Here is a 23,020-nt window from a genome sequence, read left to right as displayed (position 1 = left end):
TAAGAGCAGCGCTGTCGAACTAATTCGCTCTTCAACCAGTTCCAGGAAGAGCCACACTGAAAATCGGTTGTGACCTCGCCGTCAAAATTTGCCAAAGAAATGTGGGCGAATTTTCTATGCTCCCTGACTGTGCTAGCTTTCATTTCGGGTAATTATTAGCACGTCGGGCACAGTCAAGAAACTGTTTATGAATTTCAGGTCCATTATCAGTTCTACAGTTTTCAATGTGGTTTTAGTCGTTTGACAGGCCTGCTTTAGAGCAATCCTCTGCTTGAGTGATTTTCCCCCCTCTCCCCCAACAGCATGACAGTGACCACATTCGTGATTACATGCTAAGAATTGTTTGTCCATAGCAAATTTGTTAAAAACCCTGGCATAAAGGACAATACAGTATGACCTGCCCCATGCATGTGGAGAGGACAGGTTGTCCCACTGTGGGTTGAACTGAAGTTCCCCACGTTGTCCACTGGGTGGCAGTGTGTACTGTTTCCACTATGCAAGTGATGTCACACTTTTTGAAACGGTTGCTTTAATATTATGCTTTGAGATGTTACTTCACTGTTTGCTTGTATGAGACTACAGAGTGTGGGGTGTTGAAATAACACCAATGTTTTTCTATGATGTATGGGTGGGTGGGGAGGGGGGTTGTCTCGATTGTTTTAAAGTGTGTGTTTTTGCTAACGTCTATTTCTCGTAATGCACTGGTAGGTTACAAAGACGAATAAGCAATAATGATTGTGTTTACAGATACACCTCGCGTAATCCAGATTACAGTATTTTAATATAACAATGTCACTTGCCTTCATCGTACGTTTCATCTCGTTTCATCTCACGTTTCAGAGCATACGTTTCAGATCATTTTGGCATGGAACAGTCGGTCAGTGTTCCAGAAAGATTTAAAACGAGCTAAAGGACATTTTAGGTAACTTCTTCAAAAGCCCAATTCACCAGTGCCTAATGTTGCGCAGGAGGTCTAAGGCACTGCTATCTCGGTGCAAGAGGCGTCACTACAGTCCCTGGTTCGAATCCAGGCTGTATCACATCCGGCCCGTGATTGGGAGTCCCATAGGGCGGTGCACAATTTGGCCCAGCGTCGTCCGGGTTTGGCCCGTGGTAGGCCATCGTTGTAAATAAGAATTTGTTCTTAACTGACTTGCCCTAGTTAAATAAAGGTTAAATAAATCGAAATAATAAATAAATGTCACTCTGTCTGAATTCAGAAGCCGAGTTGTTCATTCACTCATCCACGGAAGACACGTTTCAGTTGTACAACGGACTAGGTATCTCCCTTTTCCCTTCACATTCTCTGTCAAATCCTCTGTTAGCCCTTCCCATACTGCGTATGTCTCACCACTGTCACGAACCGGCTCAAAGCCCGTAACAAAGGGAGACAACGTGGAGATAAGGATTAGCAAAATATATATTTATTAAATAAGTAACTAAGTATAATATACAATGGTGTGTGTAATCAGTAATCAGTAGTGTAAGTGAGTGTTTTGCATGAATGTGATAATGCAGGGTGATGAAAGGTGCCAAAGCAAACAAACGGCCACCAAGAACCACAACACAATCTACAACAGGTGTCTGCATGGAGAGTCTCCTCCATGAATGTGGAAGAGGTCTATTTATCCTGGGAGACACCTGGCCCAGGTGTTTCCCATGTAGCTGACGACCCTCAACTCCGCCCACCGGCATCCTAATAAGGAAACAAGAACAAAGACAGAATACGGCAGACAGAGTGGGAGGGTCGTCACATTCCCCCCCATAAAACCGGGGACCAACAAGGACCCCGGAACAAAATCCCAGCCTCCCGCGTCCCAAATTGACACAGGCCTCCCACAGGCCTCCCAAATTGACACAGGCCTCCCGCGTCCCAAATTGACACAGGCCTCCCAGGCGTCCCAAATTGACACAGGCCTCCCAAATTGACACAGGCCCCAAATTGACACAGGTCCCAAATTGACACAGGCGTCCCAAATTGACACAGGCCTCCCGCGTCCCAAATTGACACAGGCCTCCCAAATTGACACAGGTCCCAAATTGACACAGGCCTCCCGCGTCCCAAATTGGTGATTGACACAGGGTTATGTGTTCACACCTCCACCTGCCCCAACCAACCTCCTCCTCCTCAGACCTCAGCAACCTTTGCGCATAGGAAGCAATATTTAAGAGGAAAGAAGAACACAAGACCAGGAGGGAACAGACAGGAAAGATAGAACATGACAACCCGAAACAATGGTCAGTCATGTAAACATTCAGGAACATGGCACAAAAGACCAACAGCTACAAACTCCAACGAAAAGAACATCAGGGTCCTTCTTAATTTTTACAACTCCCAACGATTCATAGTCACTTCCAACGATTCATAGTCACTTCCAACGATTCATAGTCACTTCCAACGATTCATAGTCACTTCCAACGAAACAGAATTTCACTAATTTCAATCATCTAAGCTTGTAGTGTTCAGCGATCTTCAACAGCTGTTCTTAAGTACATAATTCTAACAGGTCCTCTGATGGAAAGAGAATGAACTTGTATACATGAGACACCATAGTCATAAGTAAGTAATCTTGCTCAACCCCTCTGCTGAGCACATCAGACCACAACCAGAGAAATGACAATCACCCTGAGCACCACAGAAGAGAGATTAGATACAGAGCTTCCCCAAAACCTACAATAACTCAACCCTAGTCTTCGTGCAGATTTGCGGTGGGTATTTACGCACTGTAGCCCGCTGGCAAGGAAAGAGAACTCCCCAGCATGCTGGCAAATTCCACCAAGCCACGGACGTGCCCCGGAGACAACTGCTCAGTCCACAGACACCACACAAAAATAACAAACATTTAACCATGCCCAACATGTCCAAAATTGAAACACGTCGCTAAGCCTATCAGGGGAAAAAGGCTATAGCTCTGGGTAGCAAGTTCCACTACCCTACACAAATCTCCTACCGAGGTACACAGCCGATTTACTCACCTCCTCAGACTGACTTCCCAATAGAAAGTAGAACAAGAGTTCAGGCTAGGCAGGGCCTGGAAACTAACCATTATACTCTCTCCAACGCAGCACACAAACCAAACAACAAAGGCAACCAATACTGGGCCGATCACACTCAAACACCATATTCAAACCAAACACGTACCTCCACGGTCTCCCAAACCAATAGTTCAAAGATCCCGGACGAGCACCCACTTGTCACGAACCGGCTCAAAGCCCGTAACAAAGGGAGACAACGTGGAGATAAGGATTAGCAAAATATATATTTATTAAATAAGTAACTAAGTATAATATACAATGGTGTGTGTAATCAGTAATCAGTAGTGTAAGTGAGTGTTTTGCATGAATGTGATAATGCAGGGTGATGAAAGGTGCCAAAGCAAACAAACGGCCACCAAGAACCACAACACAATCTACAACAGGTGTCTGCATGGAGAGAGTCTCCTCCATGAATGTGGAAGAGGTCTATTTATCCTGGGAGACACCTGGCCCAGGTGTTTCCCATGTAGCTGACGACCCTCAACTCCGCCCACCGGCATCCTAATAAGGAAACAAGAACAAAGACAGAATACGGCAGACAGAGTGGGAGGGTCGTCACACCACCAACAGAGAGACACAGACAAACATGCATAGTGCACACATAATAAGGCTGCAACATTAGAGAGGGGCTCTACTTCGGAGAGTTCGAAGACACACATGGGGTCAGGAAAACACACATGTACGTACACACACACACACACGTACGTACACACACACACACACACACGTACGTATACACACACACACGTACGTACACACACACACACACACACACACACACACACACACACACACACACACACACACACACACACACACACACACACACACACACACACGTACGTATACACACACACACACACACGTACGTATACACACACACACGTACGTATACACACACACACACACACACACGTACGTATGCCCTCAGATACTGGGTACAAGCGTGTTCACAGTTAACCTGCGGGCCCCAGTAACACCATTACCCTTCTTATTTCCTCAGAGCTCTTCTCTATGCCGGCAGTAAAGAGATTTTCTGTGTCGTTTGCCAGGCATCCGACTAATGGTACGTCCGTTTAAATATACCTCGCCACTCAGTTTCCCTTCATCTTGCATGTCTTTTTGGGGAAACAACTCCATTTTGGTTTGATATTGGCTGCATAATGACGTCATTATGCCGGAATCTCAATTTCTCTTGAGTTTTCTACTTCACAAGACTTCCTGTCTTCACCATCTGTTTTGTTTTGGACCCTCACTCTTAACACCCTCCGTGTTCTGCCTTGACACTGATTTCACCTGTTAATACACGTCTCTCTGACCCTACCGTTCTCCCACAGGATGGCTATATGTATGTGGAATAAATCGCCTTGTGTGTGTGGCTGTGTGTACATATCATCACATGCTCCTTCTGTTCATTCAAAACCCCCATTCTCTGGAGAGACGGTTAGCTCCCTCCACCATTCCAGTTTACTTTTTGATGAGGATAACCCATGTGTTGTTTACAGCTATTTTAATAGCCTTTCAAAAAACATCCTTTTATTTCTGAAGTAACTGGCAAAAACCTCTTGTTCAACTCTTGAGCGATGTTTCAATTTGACCCAATGAAATCTGAGTTCATGCTAAACCTACTAATTTAATATGGTGGGTGAGGAATGGAAGGGTTTTAACATGAAACCTGTCCCATCACTCATCACCATGTCAGTGAATCTATTCATTTCATTTGAAGGGATGGTTGGTGTTCAAACGAGAGAGAGGGCATTCACATAGAGAGAGAGGGCATTCACATAGAGAGAGAGGGCATTCACATAGAGAGAGGGGGCATTCACATAGAGAGAGAGGGCACCCACAGAGTGAGGGGGAATCCACAGAGTGAGGGGGCATTCACAGAGTGAGGGGGCATTCACAGAGTGAGGGGGCATTCACAGAGTGAGGGGGCATTCACAGAGTGAGGGGGCATTCACAGAGTGAGGGGGCATTCACAGAGTGAGGGGGCATTCACAGAGTGAGGGGCATTCACAGAGTGAGGGGGCATTCACAGAGTGAGGGGGCATTCACAGAGAGGGGGCATTCACAGAGAGGGGGCATTCACAGAGAGAGAGAGGGGCATTCACAGAGAGAGAGAGGGGCATTCACATAGAGAGAGAGGGGCATTCCGGAGAGAGGGGGCATTCCCGTAGAGAGAGGGGGCATTCCCGTAGAGAGGGGGGCACTCCCGTAGAGAGGGGGCACTCCCGTAGAGAGAGAGGGGGCATTCACGTAGAGAGAGAGGGGCATTCACGTAGAGAGAGAGGGGGCATTCACGTAGAGAGAGAGGGGGCATTCACGTAGAGAGAGGGGGGGCATTCACGTAGAGAGAGAGGGGGCATTCACGTAGAGAGAGAGGGGGCATTCACGTAGAGAGAGAGGGGGCATTCACGTAGAGAGAGAGGGCATGGAGAGAGGGCTGGAGTTGGGTCAGTGTCAATGACAGTGTGTTGGCAGCAGCCACTCAATGTTAGTGGTGGCTGTTTAACAGTCTGATGGCCTTGAGATAGAAGCTGTTTTTCAGTCTCTCGGTCCCAGCTTTGATGCACCTGTACTGACCTCGCCTTCTGGATGATAGCGGGGTGAACAGGCAGTGGCTCGGGTGGTTGATGTCCTTGATGATCTTTATGGCCTTCCTGTAACATCGGGTGGTGTAGGTGTCCTGGAGGGCAGGTAGTTTGCCCCCGGTGATGCGTTGTGCAGACCTCACTACCCTCTGGAGAGCCTTACGGTTGAGGGCGGAGCAGTTGCCGTACCAGGCGGTGATCAACAAAATGGAGTCGTGGTCAGCTTTTCCGAAAGGGGGGCGGGGCAGGGCCTTATACAAACAACGTACAGGACCTGAGCTGCTGTGGTATCTCTCAAACAATGTACAGGACCTGAGCTGCTGTGGTATCTCTCAAACAACGTACAGGACCTGAGCTGCTGTGGTATCTCACAAACAATGTTTTAGGACCTGAGCTGCTGTGGTATCTCTCAAACAATGTTTTAGGACCTGAGCTGCTGTGGTATCTCTCAAACAATGTTTTAGGACCTGAGCTGCTGTGGTATCTCTCAAACAATGTTTTAGGACCTGAGCTGCTGTGGTATCTCTCAAACAATGTTTTAGGACCTGAGCTGCTGTGGTATCTCTCAAACAATGTTTTAGGACCTGAGCTGCTGTGGTATCTCTCAAACAATGTTTTAGGACCTGAGTATCTCTCAAACTGCTGTGGTATCTCTCAAACAATGTACAGGACCTGAGCTGCTGTGGTATCTCAAACAATGTTTTAGGACCTGAGCTGCTGTGGTATCTCACAAACAATGTTTTAGGACCTGAGCTGCTGTGGTATCTCTCAAACAATGTACAGGACCTGAGCTGCTGTGGTATCTCTCAAACAATGTTTTAGGACCTGAGCTGCTGTGGTATCTCTCAAACAATGTACAGGACCTGAGCTGCTGTGGTATCTCTCAAACAACAGGTCCTGAGCTGCTGTGGTATCTCTCAAACAACGTACAGGACCTACAGGACCTGAGCTGCTGCTGTGGTATCTCTCAAACAATGTACAGGACCTGAGCTGCTGTGGTATCTCTCAAACAACGTACAGGACCTGAGCTGCTGTGGTATCTCTCAAACTGTGGTATCTCTCAAACAATGTACAGGACCTGAGCTGCTGTGGTATCTCTCAAACAACGTATTAGGACCTGAGCTGCTTAGGACCTGAGCTGCTGTGGTATCTCTCAAACAATGTATTAGGACCTGAGCTGCTGTGGTATCTCTCAAACAACGTACAGGACCTGAGCTGCTGTGGTATCTCTCAAACAACGTATTAGGACCTGAGCTGCTGTGGTATCTCTCAAACAACGTACAGGACCTGAGCTGCTGTGGTATCTCTCAAACAACGTACAGGACCTGAGCTGCTGTGGTATCTCTCAAACAACGTACAGGACCTGAGCTGCTGTGGTATCTCTCAAACAATGTACAGGACCTGAGCTGCTGTGGTATCTCTCAAACAATGTACAGGACCTGAGCTGCTGTGGTATCTCTCAAACAACGTATCAGGACCTGAGCTGCTGTGGTATCTCTCAAACCGTACAGGAGCTGCTGTGGTATCTCTCAAACAATGTACAGGACCTGAGCTGCTGTGGTATCTCTCAAACAACAGGACCTGAGCTGCTGTGGTATCTCTCAAACAATGTACAGGTCCTGAGCTGCTGTGGTATCTCTCAAACAATGTACAGGACCTGAGCTGCTGTGGTATCTCTCAAACAATGTACAGGTCCTGAGCTGCTGTGGTAAGAAAGTAAATGGTTGAATTGAGAATTTTTGCCCGACACAATGACTTTACTGTACAGATAAAAGTCAATGTTTTGTGAATTGCGCTTGATTGTATTTTCCTGTAGCTTGGAGAATGACGAAGGAGAGGGGACACATTGAAACTGCCGACTCTGGGCCTGGCTCTCACACAGTTAAACTGAGTGAATTTGGCATTGAATTCTAGGTAAATAGCAGTATTAGATGTTATCCAAGTGCCTGGGTCACCTGGCTACTAGGACCGGACGCGTCCCCCCCGTGCTAGGATCGGACGCATCCCCCCCGTGCTAGGACCAGACGCTTCCCCCCCCGTGCTAGGACCGGACACGTCCCCCTGTACTGGGACCGGACCCGGACGTGTCCCGTGCTAGGACCGGAATCCCCCCCAGTCCTAGGGCCGGATGGACCAGACTAATTGCGATATTCGATGCATGGTTTCTGCGTCTGTGTTGACAGAGTTTTGGATGAACTTCTGCTAGCTACTCACTGCAGTGGCTACAGTGATCAGTGGTTTTATATTAGGCCCTAACTTAGGGTCAGTGCTGCCCATGTCGAGAGGTGTGCTGGATTCAGTAACGCCTGGCCCTGCATCAAGTATGAAGTATAAAGAAAGCTGTATAAGTTGGCAGTAGTTACCGAAAAGTGAGGTGGACAAATGGTGTAGTGTCTCCTAACTCCATAGTGTGATACCAGTTCTTGAAACGAGCGTGAACAGGTGTGTGCTCAGATTAGAGGCACGGTAACGCTTCTATCCATACGACTTGTAGTTCTCAACAAGACTTCCTCATCCGTGTAACCAACCTTCTCCGTCTGCTCATGAACAACTGTTGTCTTTGGTTCAGACCTCTATCCAGATGGTTGTTCTGCCATTTTGAAGTTATCCATCCACAGTCAAGGTGTCACAATACTGTGCTGGCATGAAAGATGCATTAGATCAAAGGAAAGCTCTGAGATCGACTAGTCCTTGGCTGAGGCAGATATCTCTGTCTGTGCAGTTGTTTTGTCTTTCTGGGGTGATGTACAGGGCCCTCAGAAAGTATTCAGACCCCTTGGCTTTTTCCACATTTTGTTGTGTTACAGCCTTCTATAAATGGATTAAATATATTTTTTAAATCCTCAATCTACACACAATAACCCTATAATGACATCACAATACCCCATAATGACAAAGAGAAAACAGGTTTTGAGAAATATCTTAATTATTCAGACCCTTTGCTATGACACTTGAAATTGAGCTCCGTTGTATCCTGTTTCCATTGATCCTACAACTTGATTCTAGTCCACCTGTGGTAAATTAAATTGATTTGACATGATTTGGAAAGGCACACACCTGTCTATATAAGGTCCCACAGTTGACAGTGCATGTCAGAGCAAAAACCAAGCCGTGAGGTCGACGGAATTGTCCATAGAGGTCAGAGACATTATTGTGGGGCACAGATCTGGGGAAGGGTACTATTATCTTTCTGCAGCATTGAAGGTCCCCAAGAACACAGTGGCCTCAATCATTCTTCAACGGAAGAAGTTTGGAACCACCTAGACTCTTCCAAGAGCTGGCCGCCCGGCCAAACTGAGAAATCGGGGGAGAAGGGCCTTGGTCAAGGAGGTGACCAAGTACCCTATGGCGACACTGACAGAGCTCCAGAGTTCCTCTGTTGAGGTGGGATACCCTTCCAGAAGGACAACCATCTCTGCTGCACTCCACCAATCAGGTCTTTATGGTAGAGTGGTCGGACGGAAGCCACTCCTCTGTAAAAGGCACATGATAGCCCGCTTGGAATTTGCCAAAAGGTGCCTAAAGTACTCAGATCGTGAGAAACATAATTCTCTGGTATGATGAAACCAAGATTTAACTATTTGGCCTGAATGCCAAGTGTCACATCTGGAGGAAGCCTGGCATCATCCCTACGGTGAAGCATGGTGGTGGCAGCATTATGCTGTGGGGATTTTTTTCAGCAGCAGGGACCGGGAGACTAGTCAGGATTGAGGGAAAAATAAATGGCGCATAGTACAGAGAGATATTAATTTTAGAATAAGGCTGTAGCGTAGCAAAATGTGGATAAAGTCAAGAGGTCAGAATACTTTCTGAATGCACTGTAGATACTACCCATATTACCAATAAGTCTCTCTTTTCCCGTTGTCTGGTATTCTGGTTGACCCTTAATACTTTCCGAATGCACTGTAGATACTACCCATATTACCAATAATTCTCTCTTTTCCCGTTGTCTGGTATTCTGGTTGACCCTTAATACTTTCCGAATGCACTGTAGATACTACCCATAAGCCTCTGTTCCGGTTGTTGACCGTTCTATGAATTCCAGATTTCACCCTGTTTGGATTCTACATGAAAACATTGATGCCTCGTTTTGTAGTTGCAGTTCAGTTTTATGCCTGAAAAGAAAGCATTGTCCTTTCTTTGATGTTGAGAAGCCTTGTTTACTTACTGGTGATCGTGACCAGCAAGGAGGTGTTTTGACTGACATGCCTGTCATCTTTCAAAGTGTATTACCCCACGAACATCAACGATGGAGAGACTGTAGCTCTGGACAGCGGTGAGATGTTTCTCCATCTGTCTTATCGAATGGATGGGAGAGAGCCTGGGACCTGCCGCCTCGTTTCTTTTTGAATGAGAGAGTCACAGCCTCTTTAATATTGTGAACCCGCCTACAGCCTTTCACTACTCTTCCTCAGAGCCCTGAGACTAGCACCATGTAGCCCAGGTGCTGAAGGGGCTCTCCACTGACACGGTCCTCCTGTCTTGTTCCTCTGGACGGGGGCCATGGCCCTCTACCTGCAACAGTGCCCTTACCACCGGCGCCTTCTTCCGGAACCGTCTGATGTTCAGTCAGCCCCCCCCCCTGTAGACCTCCCAGAGTGCCTCTACGGTGCCTCTACTTTTAATCCAAAAGGATGTTTGCCAGCTTTCTCTTCCAGATCTTTACGGTGAAATGAGAAAGAAAAAAAGTCCCTGCCATGTGGAAAAATGTCGATCTGCCCTTGAGAAAAGCACTTAACCCTAATTGGCCCAGGGTCGCCGTCAATATTGGCTGATCCCTGGTCGTGACCCCGCTCTCCGAGGGCCGTGACCCCGCTCTCCGAGGGCCGTGACCCCGCTCTCCGAGGGCCGTGACCCCGCTCTCCGAGGGCCGTGACCCCGCTCTCCGAGGGCCGTGACCCCGCTCTCCGAGGGCCGTGACCCCGCTCTCCGAGGGTGTTGCAGGGGAGTGCGATATGCAACAAAAACACACTTGCATTTCACACCACACACTTTCATATATTTGAAACAGGAAAAATATAAGCACCCCTTATTTGACCTTTTACAGTCCAGTTGGGTATTCTGACTGTCAAGATAGTTGCTCTACATATGGACACTTGATTGGAGTGATGTGGAGACTAGTTGCTCTACATATGGACCCTTGATTGGAGTGATGTGGAGACTGCACTTTTGGAGGCCCTCCTGGCTACCATTGAAAATCCCTTCGCTCTCATGAATGATGTTTTGGTATTTTGACCAAATTTAAGATCTGAGATCTGCGAAGAATATCTAGGTCATCTTGGCTCACCTCATTTTAATTGGCCGAGTAAGCGGTAGTCTGTCCTTAAACCACAGAGTTTTAGGGGAGTATCTGGAGCTTCTGCTTCCCTCTTTTAAGCCTACGCATCCCCACAGGAGAGTACGAGACATCAGCCCCAGAACTCTGTAGCTGGACAGGAAATGACTTGGTAGACTTGGAAGAGGTTGATAGGAATATGACATCTCCATAGGTAATTGACTGGGCACACTTGAATTGTCAAAGCCTGATGGTTTTTTCTTTCTTCTCTCATCTTACTTTATTTTTCCATTTCCCTCCTCTCACTTTTTTTCCCATTACATATCTCAATTCACTACGGCTCTCTCCCTCTCTTGCTCTTCCACTCTGTTTCACGGGTAGTAAATTAATGGCGCAGTGTAGCATCAGTGTCTTCTGCTACATCTGGTGTGTGTGAGCTGAATTAAATATCCTTACGGAGTGGTAGGCTGCAACACGTAGCGAGGGAGGGGTTGAGACAGCGAGGCAAGCAGAGGGAGGAAGGGAATGACAACAGAAAGCTAGCGATCTTATCAGGCCTTCTCCGCAGACGTCTGGGTTGATATTCTTTAGCGACGTTATCAGAGAATTTTAGGCAGGCAAAACGCTCTCATGTTGTACTCTGACCTTGTCTTACCCAGGTGAATAATGATGCTGAAAACTGCTTCTGGTTGAAACTCGGCAAACTCAGACTCCACAAAAGGCTTCACCAATCACAACAACACTCTTTTGGGGGTTGGTGAAAGTCCATCCTGACCAAGTTGACTTGTTATTTGTGACATGAACACGTTGATTCATCTCAGTGAAACTGTCAGTTGGTTGGGGTGGAAACTGCAAAATGCGGGCCTTGGAAGCCATCGAAGTGCTGTTGGGATTTAGGTTACAAAAGTTGGACAGTTCGGGGAGAAGGCTGACAGCATGCATTCTGGGAAATGGATGACTGGATGACTCATTGCTTGACCTCATACATTCCTTGTTTTTGTGTGGTGCTGTCACTTCCATTGTGGTGTTATCTCGGGCTGCACTGTATGTCAAAGGATTGATTGGCTGCACAGGCCTGTTGGTGTGTGAACAGCATGTCGTCACACAACACAAGGCCTCAGGGCAGGACGTGTGTACTGTACGCCATTTCAAGACGCAAAGCCTGTCCTTGGTCGAGCTGCTCTATGGCTTGGTACTTTTGTGTGAATGACTGGCTGGATTTTGGCATGGTCCTTGCAGAATGCCCTGGGGGACGCCCAATGTCTATCTTTCTCCTTTGAGTGATGTCACATTGAAAGGGGGCGGGGCTACGTGCTATATTACTGTATCGCCACGTCTCACAGCTCAGATGGAGGGGTGGTTCCACCGTGTGTTTGTGTGTCTCCTCCCATGCAGGCTTTGAAGGCTGCTCCATGGTGCCCTCTATCTACCCGCTGGAGACATTGCACAACTCGCTGTCCCTCAAGCAGGTGGACAAGTTTCTCAATGCCGTGTGTGAGCATAGCAGCGATGCCCACGCCAAGACCATGAAAGGTAAGCATTCTAGTCAGAGACATGCATTTAGAGAGTTGGGCCATTGAAGTTTCTACATTATGATGCATTTACATGAAACTACAACATTCTATGGCAGCCATGTTGGCTCCCCCATTAACATTACATGGGGAATAGAATATCTAGAATGAGCATTATGATGCATTTACATGAAACTACAACATTCTATGGCAGCCATGTTGGCTCCCCCATTAACATTACATGGGGAATAGAATGTCTAGATTCTAGACTGAGCATTATGATGCATTTACATGAAACTACAACATTAATTCTAGGAACGACATACCTAGCCTCTACAATACAGACCTGATCCAAGATCTGTTTATGCTGTCGTACCAACTCCTATGGCCATTGGCCTGATAATGACCATAAGTGTTGGCAAGATTGGAGAAACAGATCTGGGACCAGGCAAACAAATGAATATATTTGGTGTCAGTCATCACTGTCTCTCTCAGTGGCATATAATACATCCACCTTTTATGATGTTTAGTAGCGAACATGATCGTTTCCCTCCAGCTCTCTCTGCCTTGTTCGACACGTCGTGATCGTTTCCCTCCAGCTCTCTCTGCCTTGTTCGACACGTCGTGATCGTTTCCCTCCAGCTCTCTCTGCCTTGTTCGACACGTCGTGATCGTTTCCCTCCAGATCTCTCTGCCTCGTTCGACACGTCGTGATCGTTTCCCTCCAGATCTCTCTGCCTCGTTCGACACGTCGTGATCGTTTCCCTCCAGCTCTCTCTGCCTCGTTCGACACGTCGTGATCGTTTCCCTCCAGATCTCTCTGCCTCGTTCGACACGTCGTGATCGTTTCCCTCCAGCTCTCTCTGCCTCGTTCGACACGTCGTGATCGTTTCCCTCCAGCTCTCTCTGCCTCGTTCGCCACGTCGTGATCGTTTCCCTCCAGCTCTCTCTGCCTCGTTCGCCACGTCGTGATCGTTTCCCTCCAGCTCTCTCTGCCTCGTTAGACACGTCGTGATCGTTTCCCTCCAGCTCTCTCTGCCTCGTTCGCCACGTCGTGATCGTTTCCCTCCAGCTCTCTCTGCCTCGTTCGCCACGTCGTGATCGTTTCCCTCCAGCTCTCTCTGCCTCGTTAGACACGTCGTGATCGTTTCCCTCCAGCTCTCTCTGCCTTGTTCGCCACGTCGAGTCAGGGGTACAGCCAGACACACATCTACCCCCACCCACCGAAAGCTCTGTCCTCCTCAGAAACTCCTGTCCGGTCCCCCGAATGCCCACTTTGGTGTGAGTATAGGTGTGAGTATAGGTGTGAGTATAGGTGTGAGTATAGGTGTGAGTATAGGTGTGAGTATAGGTGTGAGTATAGGTGTGAGTATAGGTGTGAGTATAGGTGTGAGTATAGGTGTGAGTATAGGTGTGAGTATAGGTGTGAGTATAGGTGTGAGTATAGGTGTGAGTATAGGTGTGAGTATAGGTGTGAGTATAGGTGTGAGTATAGGTGTGAGTATAGCGACGTCCACGTTCTTCAGTCTTCATACATATTTCTTTAAAACATATCTAGCTCTTTTAAATGTGAGAATATTAAACGCTAAACTAAATACTGAGCATTAACATCACCGTACTGTACTTGTACCACAGAGTAATATGCTGTGTTCTTTTGAGTACCAATTAGCTACAGTAGGCCAACCTGGCATCTCTGCTTCTCAAAGTGCTATAGTGAGTTACAGTAGATGCATATGCAAAACTTTACAATCAATGCAGGTTCAGGTGCATGTCAGTCCGACCACAACCCCGTGGGTAGGTTAGTTTGAGATTACACCCACTCAGTCCCTTCAGATGTGAAAACATCAAAGTGATGCTAAGGGCTAGGGAAAAGGGTTCGTTTTAGGACTCAACACTACAGTAGTAATGCACATCTCCATTGGTGTTCAGTGGGGCAACAGAGAATGTTTTAAAACAAAATGAATGTCTTATTAAACAGTCTGTTTGGAGCCTATTGTTGCCTATTGGTTACCAGGCCAACCAGCACCAGAGACGGAGGTTTCCCAGAGCAGGACGTTTAAAAAGCCTAAAACTGTCAGATTAACTAAATAAGAGCGCTGTGTTTTAGTCTTTCTTTGCCAAGAAGAGAGGCGCTATCAATTTAAGACTTCTGTAAAAGTAGGACTCGGGATAATAACCCCCCCCCCCTCCCCTTAGTTTTATCTAGCCATCTCTGCCTCGCCGCTGGGGTCCATTGTTGTCGGTGCCCCCCCCCACCCCCTCCAGCGGGGATTAATTTGGTCCTTCACCAGTCTTTTAGTTTCAACAGCTGCTGTGAGCTTCTTTATCTCTGTCTCTCTCTTTCTGTCTCTCTCCTTTATCTCTGTCTCGCTCTTTCTGTCTCTCTCCTTTGTCTCTGTCTCGCTCTTTCTGTCTCTCTCCTTTGTCTCTGTCTCTCTCTTTCTGTCTCTCTCCTTTGTCTCTGTCTCTCTCCTTTATCTCTGTCTCTCTCTTTCTGTCTCTCCTTTATCTCTGTCTCTCTCTTTCTGTCTCTCTCCTTTATCCCTGTCTCTCTCTTTCTGTCTCTCCTTTATCTCTGTCTCGCCCTTTCTGTCTCTCTCCTTTATCACTGTCTCACCCTTTCTGTCTCTCCTTTATCTCTGTCTCTCTCTCGGTCTCTCTCTTTCTGTCTCTCTCCTTTATCTCTGTCTCTCTCCTTTATCTCTGTCTCGCCCTTTCTGTCTCTCCTTTATCCCTGTCTCTCTCTTTGTCTCTCTCCTTTATCTCTCTCTCTCTTTCTGTCTCTCTCCTTTATCTCTGTCTCGCCCTTTCTGTCTCTCCTTTATCCCTGTCTCTCTCCTTTATCTCTGTCTCTCTCCTTTATCTCTGTCTCTCTCTTTCTGTCTCTCTCCTTTATCTCTGTCTCTCTCCTTTATCTCTGTCTCGCCCTTTCTGTCTCTCCTTTATCTCTGTCTCTCTCTTTCTGTCTCTCTCCTTTCTCTGTCTCGCCCTTTCTGTCTCTCCTTTATCCCTGTCTCTCTCTTTCTGTGTCTCTCCTTTATCCCTGTCTCTCTCTTTCTGTGTCTCTCCTTTATCTCTGTCTCTCTCTTTCTGTCTCTCTCCTTTATCCCTGTCTCTCTCTTTCTGTCTCTCTCCTTTATCTCTGTCTCGCCCTTTCTGTCTCTCTCCTTTATCTCTGTCTTTCTCTTTCTGTCTCTCTCCTTTATCTCTGTCTCTCTCTTTCTGTCTCTCTCCTTTATCTCTGTCTCGCCCTTTCTGTCTCTCCTTTATCCCTGTCTCTCTCTTTCTGTCTCTCTCCTTTATCTCTGTCCCTCTTTCTCTATCCTTTCTTTCTGTCTCTCCTTTCTCTTTCTGTCTCTCATTTCTCTCTCTTTCTGTCTCTCATTTCTCTCTCTTTCTGTCTCTCTTTTCTCTCTCTTTCTGTCTCTCTTTTCTCTCTCTTTCTCTCTCTCCTTTATCTCTCTTTCTCTCTCTCCTTTATCTCTCTCTCTCTTTCTGTCTCCTTTATCTTTCTCTCTTTCTGTCTCTCTTTCTGTCTCCTTTATCTTTCTCTCTTTCTGTCTCTCTTTCTGTCTCTCTTTCTGTCTCTCTTTCTGTCTCTCTCTTTCTGTCTCTCTCTTTCTGTCTCTCTCTTTCTGTCTCTCTCCTTTCTCTCTCGCTCTTTCTGTCTCTCTCCTTTCTCTGTCCCTCTCTTTCTGTCTCTCCTTTCTGTCTCTCTCTCTCTCCTTTCTGTCTCTCTCTCTCTCCTTTCTGTCTCTCTCTCTCTCCTTTCTGTCTCTCTCTCTCTCTTTCTCTCTCTCTCTCTCTCTCTCTTTCTCTCTCCTTTCTCTCTCTCCTTTCTGTCTCTCTTTCTGTCTCTCCTTTCTCTCTCTTTCTGTCTCTCTCCTTTATCTCTCTCTCTTTGTCTCTCCTCTCTGTCTCTCTCTCTCTCCTTTCTGTCTCTCTCTCTCTCCTTTCTGTCTCTTTCTCTCTCCTTTCTCTCTCTCCTTTCTCTCTCTTTCTGTCTCTCTCCTTTATCTCTCTCTCTTTCTGTCTCTCATTTCTCTCTCTTTCTGTCTCTCTCTTTCTGTCTCTCTCCTTTATCTCTGTCTCTCTCTTTCTGTCTCTCCTTTCTCTGTCCCTCTCTTTCTGTCTCTCCTTTCTGTCTCTCTCTCTCTCTTTCTGTCTCTCTCCTTTATCTCTGTCTCGCCCTTTCTGTCTCTCTCTCTCTTTCTGTCTCTCTCCTTTATCTCTGTCTCGCCCTTTCTGTCTCTCTCCTTTCTCTGTCCCTCTCTTTCTGTCTCTCCTTTCTGTCTCTCTCTCTCTCTTTCTGTCTCTCTCCTTTCTCTGTCCCTCTCTTTCTGTCTCTCCTTTCTGTCTCTCTCTCTCTCTTTCTGTCTCTCTCCTTTCTCTGTCTCTCTCCTTTCTGTCTCTCTCTCTTTCTGTCTCTCCTTTCTGTCTCTCTCTCTCTCTTTCTGTCTCTCTCCTTTCTCTGTCCCTATCTTTCTGTCTCTCCTTTCTGTCTCTCTCTCTCTCTTTCTGTCTCTCTCCTTTCTCTGTCTCTCTCCTTTCTGTCTCTCTCTCTCTCTTTCTGTCTCTCTCCTTTATCTCTGTCTCGCTCTTTCTGTCTCTCCTTTCTCTCTCTGTGTCTCCCTTCTGTCTCTCTCCTCTCTTTCTGTCTCTCTTATCTCTTTCTCTCTCCTTAATCTCTGTCTCTTTCTATCTCTCTCTTTCTGTCTCTCTCTTTCTGTCTCTCCTCTCTTTCTGTCTCTCTCTTTCTGTCTCTCTCTTTCTGTCTCTCCTTTCTCTCTCTTTCTGTCTCTCATTTATCTGTCTCTCTCCTTTATTTCTGTCTTTCTCTTTTCTCTGTCTCTCTCCTTTCTCTGTCCCTATCTTTCTGTCTCTCCTTTCTGTCTCTCTCTCTCTCTTTCTGTCTCTCTCCTTTATCTCTGTCTCGCCCTTTCTGTCTCTCTCTCTCTTTCTGTCTCTCTCCTTTATCTCTGTCTCGCCCTTTCTGTCTCTCTCCTTTCTCTGTCCCTCTCTTTCTGTCTCTCCTTTCTGTCTCTCTCTCTCTCTTTCTGTCTCTCTCCTTTCTCTGTCCCTCTCTTTCTGTCTCTCCTTTCTGTCTCTCTCTCTCTCTTTCTGTCTCTCTCCTTTCTCTGTCTCTCTCCTTTCTGTCTCTCTCTCTTTCTGTCTCTCCTTTCTGTCTCTCTCTCTCTCTTTCTGTCTCTCTCCTTTCTCTGTCCCTATCTTTCTGTCTCTCCTTTCTGTCTCTCTCTCTCTCTTTCTGTCTCTCTCCTTTCTCTGTCTCTCTCCTTTCTGTCTCTCTCTCTCTCTTTCTGTCTCTCTCCTTTATCTCTGTCTCGCTCTTTCTGTCTCTCCTTTCTCTCTCTGTGTCTCCCTTCTGTCTCTCTCCTCTCTTTCTGTCTCTCTTATCTCTTTCTCTCTCCTTAATCTCTGTCTCTTTCTATCTCTCTCTTTCTGTCTCTCTCTTTCTGTCTCTCCTCTCTTTCTGTCTCTCTCTTTCTGTCTCTCTCTTTCTGTCTCTCCTTTCTCTCTCTTTCTGTCTCTCATTTATCTGTCTCTCTCCTTTATTTCTGTCTTTCTCTTTTCTCTGTCTCGCTCCTTTCTCTTTCACTCTCGCCCCAAAATTGAACTTGCAGTAACCATAGCTTTATCTGTCTCTCTTCAGTCTTAATAACCCATGTAATGTTTATTAGGGTGTAGAGGAGGAGTAGAAAGCATGCTGGAGGTTAGAAGTGTCCCTCTGATGAATAGCAGCTTTGTTCTCATTTGAGTGTGGCGTGACATTTGTTTATTTTCTCACTAGACTCTGTAGACTGAATTCATTGCAGAAGGTAAACCGTTTTACGGGAAATTAAATATACGTCTGTGATTTGTATATATATGGAAACAAATTAGATTCAACACCAATAGAGTTTCGCCCGGCGGTAGAGTTTCGCCCGGCGGTAGAGTTTCGCCCGGCGGTAGAGTTTCGCCCGGCGGTAGAGTTTCGCCCGGCGGTAGAGTTTCGCCCGGCGGTAGAGTTTCGCCCGGCGGTAGAGTTTCGCCCGGCGGTAGAGTGACTGATATTACACTTCAAATTTGATATGTTGTTTAATAATGTTTGACGCGTTGTAAATAATCATTTGTTTTTAATTGACTTACATGTATAAATGAAGGTACAAAATAATTATCCCATCACAATTACTTGTTTATGTTCATGTTTGTGTGGGTCTCTTTTTCTTTGTGTGTGTGTGTGTGCAGACAGCAGTGGCCCCTCTAGCACAGTGTTCAGTGGAAGGTCCTCTTCCCCCACCTCAGTGAACCCAGACAAAAATTTCAGCTTCAGTGAGTAGACCACAGCCCCCTCACCGGATCCCACAGAGAAACTAGAGGACAACACAACACCTGGGTCCACTCCCTATTAATCCATCCACCCACCCATCTATTAATCCATCCACCCACCCAACTATTCATCTGTCCACCCACCCATCTATTCATCTGTCCACCCATCTGTCCGCCCATCTGTCCACCCACCCATCTATTAATCCATCCACCCACCCATCTATTCATCTGTCCACCCATCTGTCCACCCACCCATCTATTCATCTGTCCACCCATCTGTCCACCCACCCATCTATTCATCCATCCACCCACCCATCTATTCATCTGTCCACCCATCTGTCCTCCCACCCATCTATTCATCTGTCCACCCATCTGTCCTCCCACCCATCTATTCATCTGTCCACCCATCTGTCCACCCACCCATCTATTCATCTGTCCACCATCTGTCCACCCACCCATCTATTCATCTGTCCACCATCTGTCCACCCACCCATCTATTCATCTGTCCACCCACCCATCTATTCATCTGTCCACCCACCCATCTATTCATCTGTCCACCCATCTGTCCACCCACCCATCTATTCATCCATCCACCCACCCATCTATTCATCTGTCCACCCATCTGTCCACCCACCCATCTATTCATCTGTCCACCCATCTGTCCACCCACCCATCTATTTATCTGTCCACCCATCTGTCCACCCACCCATCTATTTATCTGTCCACCCATCTGTCCACCCACCTGTCCACCCATCTGTCCACCCACCCATCTGTTAATCCATCCACCCACCCATCTATTCATCTGTCCACCCATCTGTCCACCCACCCATCTATTCATCTGTCCACCCACCCACCCATCTATTCATCTGTCCACCCACCCACCCATCTATTCATCTGTCCACCCACCCACCCACCCACCCACCCACCCATCCATCCACACTATGACTTCTACCCGCCTGTGAGTGCTTTCAAACTAATCAGTCACATACAGTGCTGGACCCTAAGGACCGCCCAGTCTCATTTTGTGGACAAAAACAAACCAAAACCCACTAGCCCCTCCCCTCAGGCGGATGTGTGTCCAACCAACACTCTGCCCCAGTTGAGCAACAGCGAGGGGAGCCTATCCCCAGGCTCCTTTGCAGTGTATAGACGGACCTGAGGCTGGACGGATCCCTGCCGTCTGTCCCGGATTCAGACTGCTGTCCTGCCGTCTGTCCCACTGCTGTCCTGCCGTCTGTCCCACTGCTGTCCTGCCGTCTGTCCCACTGCTGTCCTGCCGTCTGTCCCACTGCTGTCCTGCCGTCTGTCCCACTGCTGTCCTGCCGTCTGTCCCACTGCTGTCCTGCCGTCTGTCCCACTGCTGTCCTGCCGTCTGTCCCACTGCTGTCCTGCCGTCTGTCCCACTGCTGTCCTGCCGTCTGTCCCACTGCTGTCCTGCCGTCTGTCCCAGATTCAGACTGTGGCTGCTGATTAGAGACGATGGGAGAAACAGGAGCTGATTATTTCCATGCTTCATCCAAATCCTATTCTATATGGAACAGCACACACAAAATGTGCCGGTGCACGAGTACCTCCTCTCTCAGAGGAGGCAGGTTCAGAATGTTCTGCCTTTTCAATCAGGGCTGACCATATTCTTTGGAACACAGAGCTAGTTGAGCCAGTTGATTAAATATGGACTATTTTCTCCAGTTTTGTTGGTGTTGTCCCTTTTATCTTTTTGTATACTGTTTGGGTTTCCGTAGTTTACATGATTTTGGGGGAAAGGGTAGAATACAATGGGGATACTATTTCCTGTCATTGTCTACACAGCATTTTCATACCACTTTGTCGCAAAATAACAACTCCTTCTATACACATACTGGTTATGTTTTAAGTGTAAAAGATATTTCATACACCTCCTTCAACCTACCAAACATATAAACAATACACACGTGCCTCAGCTCCCTTACAACGAGAATCAGTGTTACTGAATCTAATTATTTTACAGTGTTTCAAGGGTAAACCACTCCAGAGGAAGTAGCTGACTGTCTTTTAGACTGTCTTCATAACATATCGTTATGAATACAACTTCATACAAAACATATCGTTATGAATACAACTTCATACAAAACATGTCGTTATGAATACAACTTCATACAAAACATGTCGTTATGAATACAACTTCATACAAAACATATCGTTATGAATACAACTTCATACAAAACATGTCGTTATGAATACAACTTCATACAAAACATACAAAACATCATACAAAATCGTTATGAATACAACTTCATACAAAACATGTCGTTATGAATACAACTTCATACAAAACATGTCGTTATGAATACAACTTCATACAAAACATATCGTTATGAATACAACTTCATACAAAACATATCGTTATGAATACAACTTCATACAATTTAAAATAAAATAAAATTGTGTACAGTGCCATTACATTCTTGACATAATTCTCAGAATTATAAACCTGAAACGTTTCAATAGATTATGAAGAGAACATGCTTGTCATTGTCTTCTTTTTGTATCTAGTCTTGTATGCTTTCTCAAGGATGCTCTCGACTGCACTAATGCAGACCTACCGTAAGCACTGCTGAATCTGTACAACAAACTTTTCTTTTGACTTTACTTCACGTTGTTTTTTATCGTGATATTAAGGATTTATTTAACGATTGGTGTTTTTGTAGGTGAAATTTAGGGCTGTATTTGTGACTTTACTTCATGTGGCATGTAATGTCAGCCAAAGACATGTTGATGCTGTGTAGAATCCTCTCCTTAGACTTTCAAAATAGAATGCCAAGGTTGTTTTATTAAAAGTCATATCGGCTCTCTGAAGGTTGTGTTTCTCCATTAAGCTCAGGCATTACAAATCCATCATTTTAACTAGTCTGATGGGTGCACAAGTTTGTGTGTGTGTGGGTATAGCAAGGTTTACTATCATATTATAAAGCCCTCAAACTCAACTCTGGACCTCGAAGCCAGTTCCATTGCATTATTTCATTGTTCCCCCTCTAATCAGGGACTGACTTAGACCTGGGATACCAGGTGGGTGAAATTAATTATCAGGTAGAACAGAAACCCAGCAGGCTCCAGACCTCGTAGGGTCAGAGTTCAAGACCCCTGTTATAGAGGAAGATATGCTCACAGTGGCTTCACACATCAGATCACAAAATACAGCTGGCTTCCATTAGTACTTTATATGAATAGGAGTGAGTGGAACAGTTCCTGTCTGTTTAGGCAACGGAGAGAAAGACGGAGAGATATTTAACAGCCCTGTTTTTATACTATATTGTTCAACAGCTGATGAAACTAACACTGAAGAAGTGTGAAACAATGTGATCAGTGTTATTTCCTGATAATTGCTGGTTGAAAATACAAAATCGACACAGGACCTTCTGGTCAGCAGGTTTTCATGGGCGGAGTCTCGGTTTTCCATGGTGACATCACCATGCGGTTAATTGGTTAAAGGCCCAGTGCAGTCAAAAAAAAGTGATATACCTGTATTTATTTATATATACTGTATGTATGTGTGTGTGTTTAAATATATATATATATATTGAACAAAAATATAAATGCGACAATTTCAAAGATTTTATTGAGTTACAGTTCATATAATGAAATCATTCATTAGGCCCTAATCTATGGATTTCACATGATTGGTAATACAGATATGCATCTGTTGGTCACAGATACCTTAAAAAAAAGTAGGGAGGGGTGTGGATCAGAAAACCAGTCAATATCTGGTGTGACCACTGTTTGCCTCATGCAGCAAAACACAACTATTTTGCATAGAGTTGATTAGATGAGGCTGTGGGGCTGTGAATTATCATGCTGAAACATGTGATGGCGGCGGATGAACAGCAAGACCATGGGCCTCAGGATCTTGTCACAGTCTCTCTCTGCATTCAAATTGCCATCGATAAAATGCTATTGTTTTCATTGTCCGTAGTGTATGCCTGCCTGTACCTTAAACAGCTCTGGTGGACATTCCTGCAGTCAGCATGCCAATTGCACACTCCCTCAATTTGAGACATCTGTGGCATTGTTGTGTGACCAAACTGGCCTTTTATTGTCCCCAGCAAAAGGTGCACCTGTGTAATGATCATGCTGTTTAATCAGCTTCTTGATATGCCACACCTGTCAAGTGGATGAATTCTTTTGGCAAAGTAGAAATGCTCACTAACAAATCAAATCAAATCAAATTTTATTTGTCACACATACACATGGTTAGCAGATGTTAATGCGAGTGTAGCGAAATGCTTGTGCTTCTAGTTCCGACA

At 46.1% G+C, this 23,020-nt stretch overlaps 1 protein-coding gene across 6 annotated transcripts in view; it reads left to right on the top strand.

Moving 5' to 3' along the window:
- Positions 1 to 20,060, top strand: part of LOC124037518 (inositol hexakisphosphate and diphosphoinositol-pentakisphosphate kinase 1-like) — a 100,233-nt gene extending 80,173 nt beyond the window's left edge. For 4 of the 6 annotated variants that reach the window (XM_046352304.1, XM_046352301.1, XM_046352302.1 and 1 more), the window contains 4 exons: positions 4,040 to 4,102; positions 12,298 to 12,435; positions 18,660 to 18,743; positions 19,807 to 20,060. In XM_046352304.1, the coding sequence (XP_046208260.1) occupies positions 4,040 to 4,102; positions 12,298 to 12,435; positions 18,660 to 18,743; positions 19,807 to 19,889 (368 nt within the window). In that variant the 3' untranslated portion in view covers positions 19,890 to 20,060. The remainder of the gene's footprint in view (positions 1 to 4,039; positions 4,103 to 12,297; positions 12,436 to 18,659; positions 18,744 to 19,806) is intronic. The other 2 variants (XM_046352305.1, XM_046352303.1) reach the window with 1 other exon arrangement.
- The last annotated feature ends 2,960 nt before the right edge of the window (positions 20,061 to 23,020 follow it).

The sequence above is a fragment of the Oncorhynchus gorbuscha genome, linkage group LG06 (assembly GCF_021184085.1).
Source record: "Oncorhynchus gorbuscha isolate QuinsamMale2020 ecotype Even-year linkage group LG06, OgorEven_v1.0, whole genome shotgun sequence".
NCBI lineage: Eukaryota > Metazoa > Chordata > Actinopteri > Salmoniformes > Salmonidae > Oncorhynchus > Oncorhynchus gorbuscha.
The sequence above is the reverse complement of the archived record's forward strand: the minus strand, read 5'-3'. Positions and strand labels throughout refer to the sequence as shown.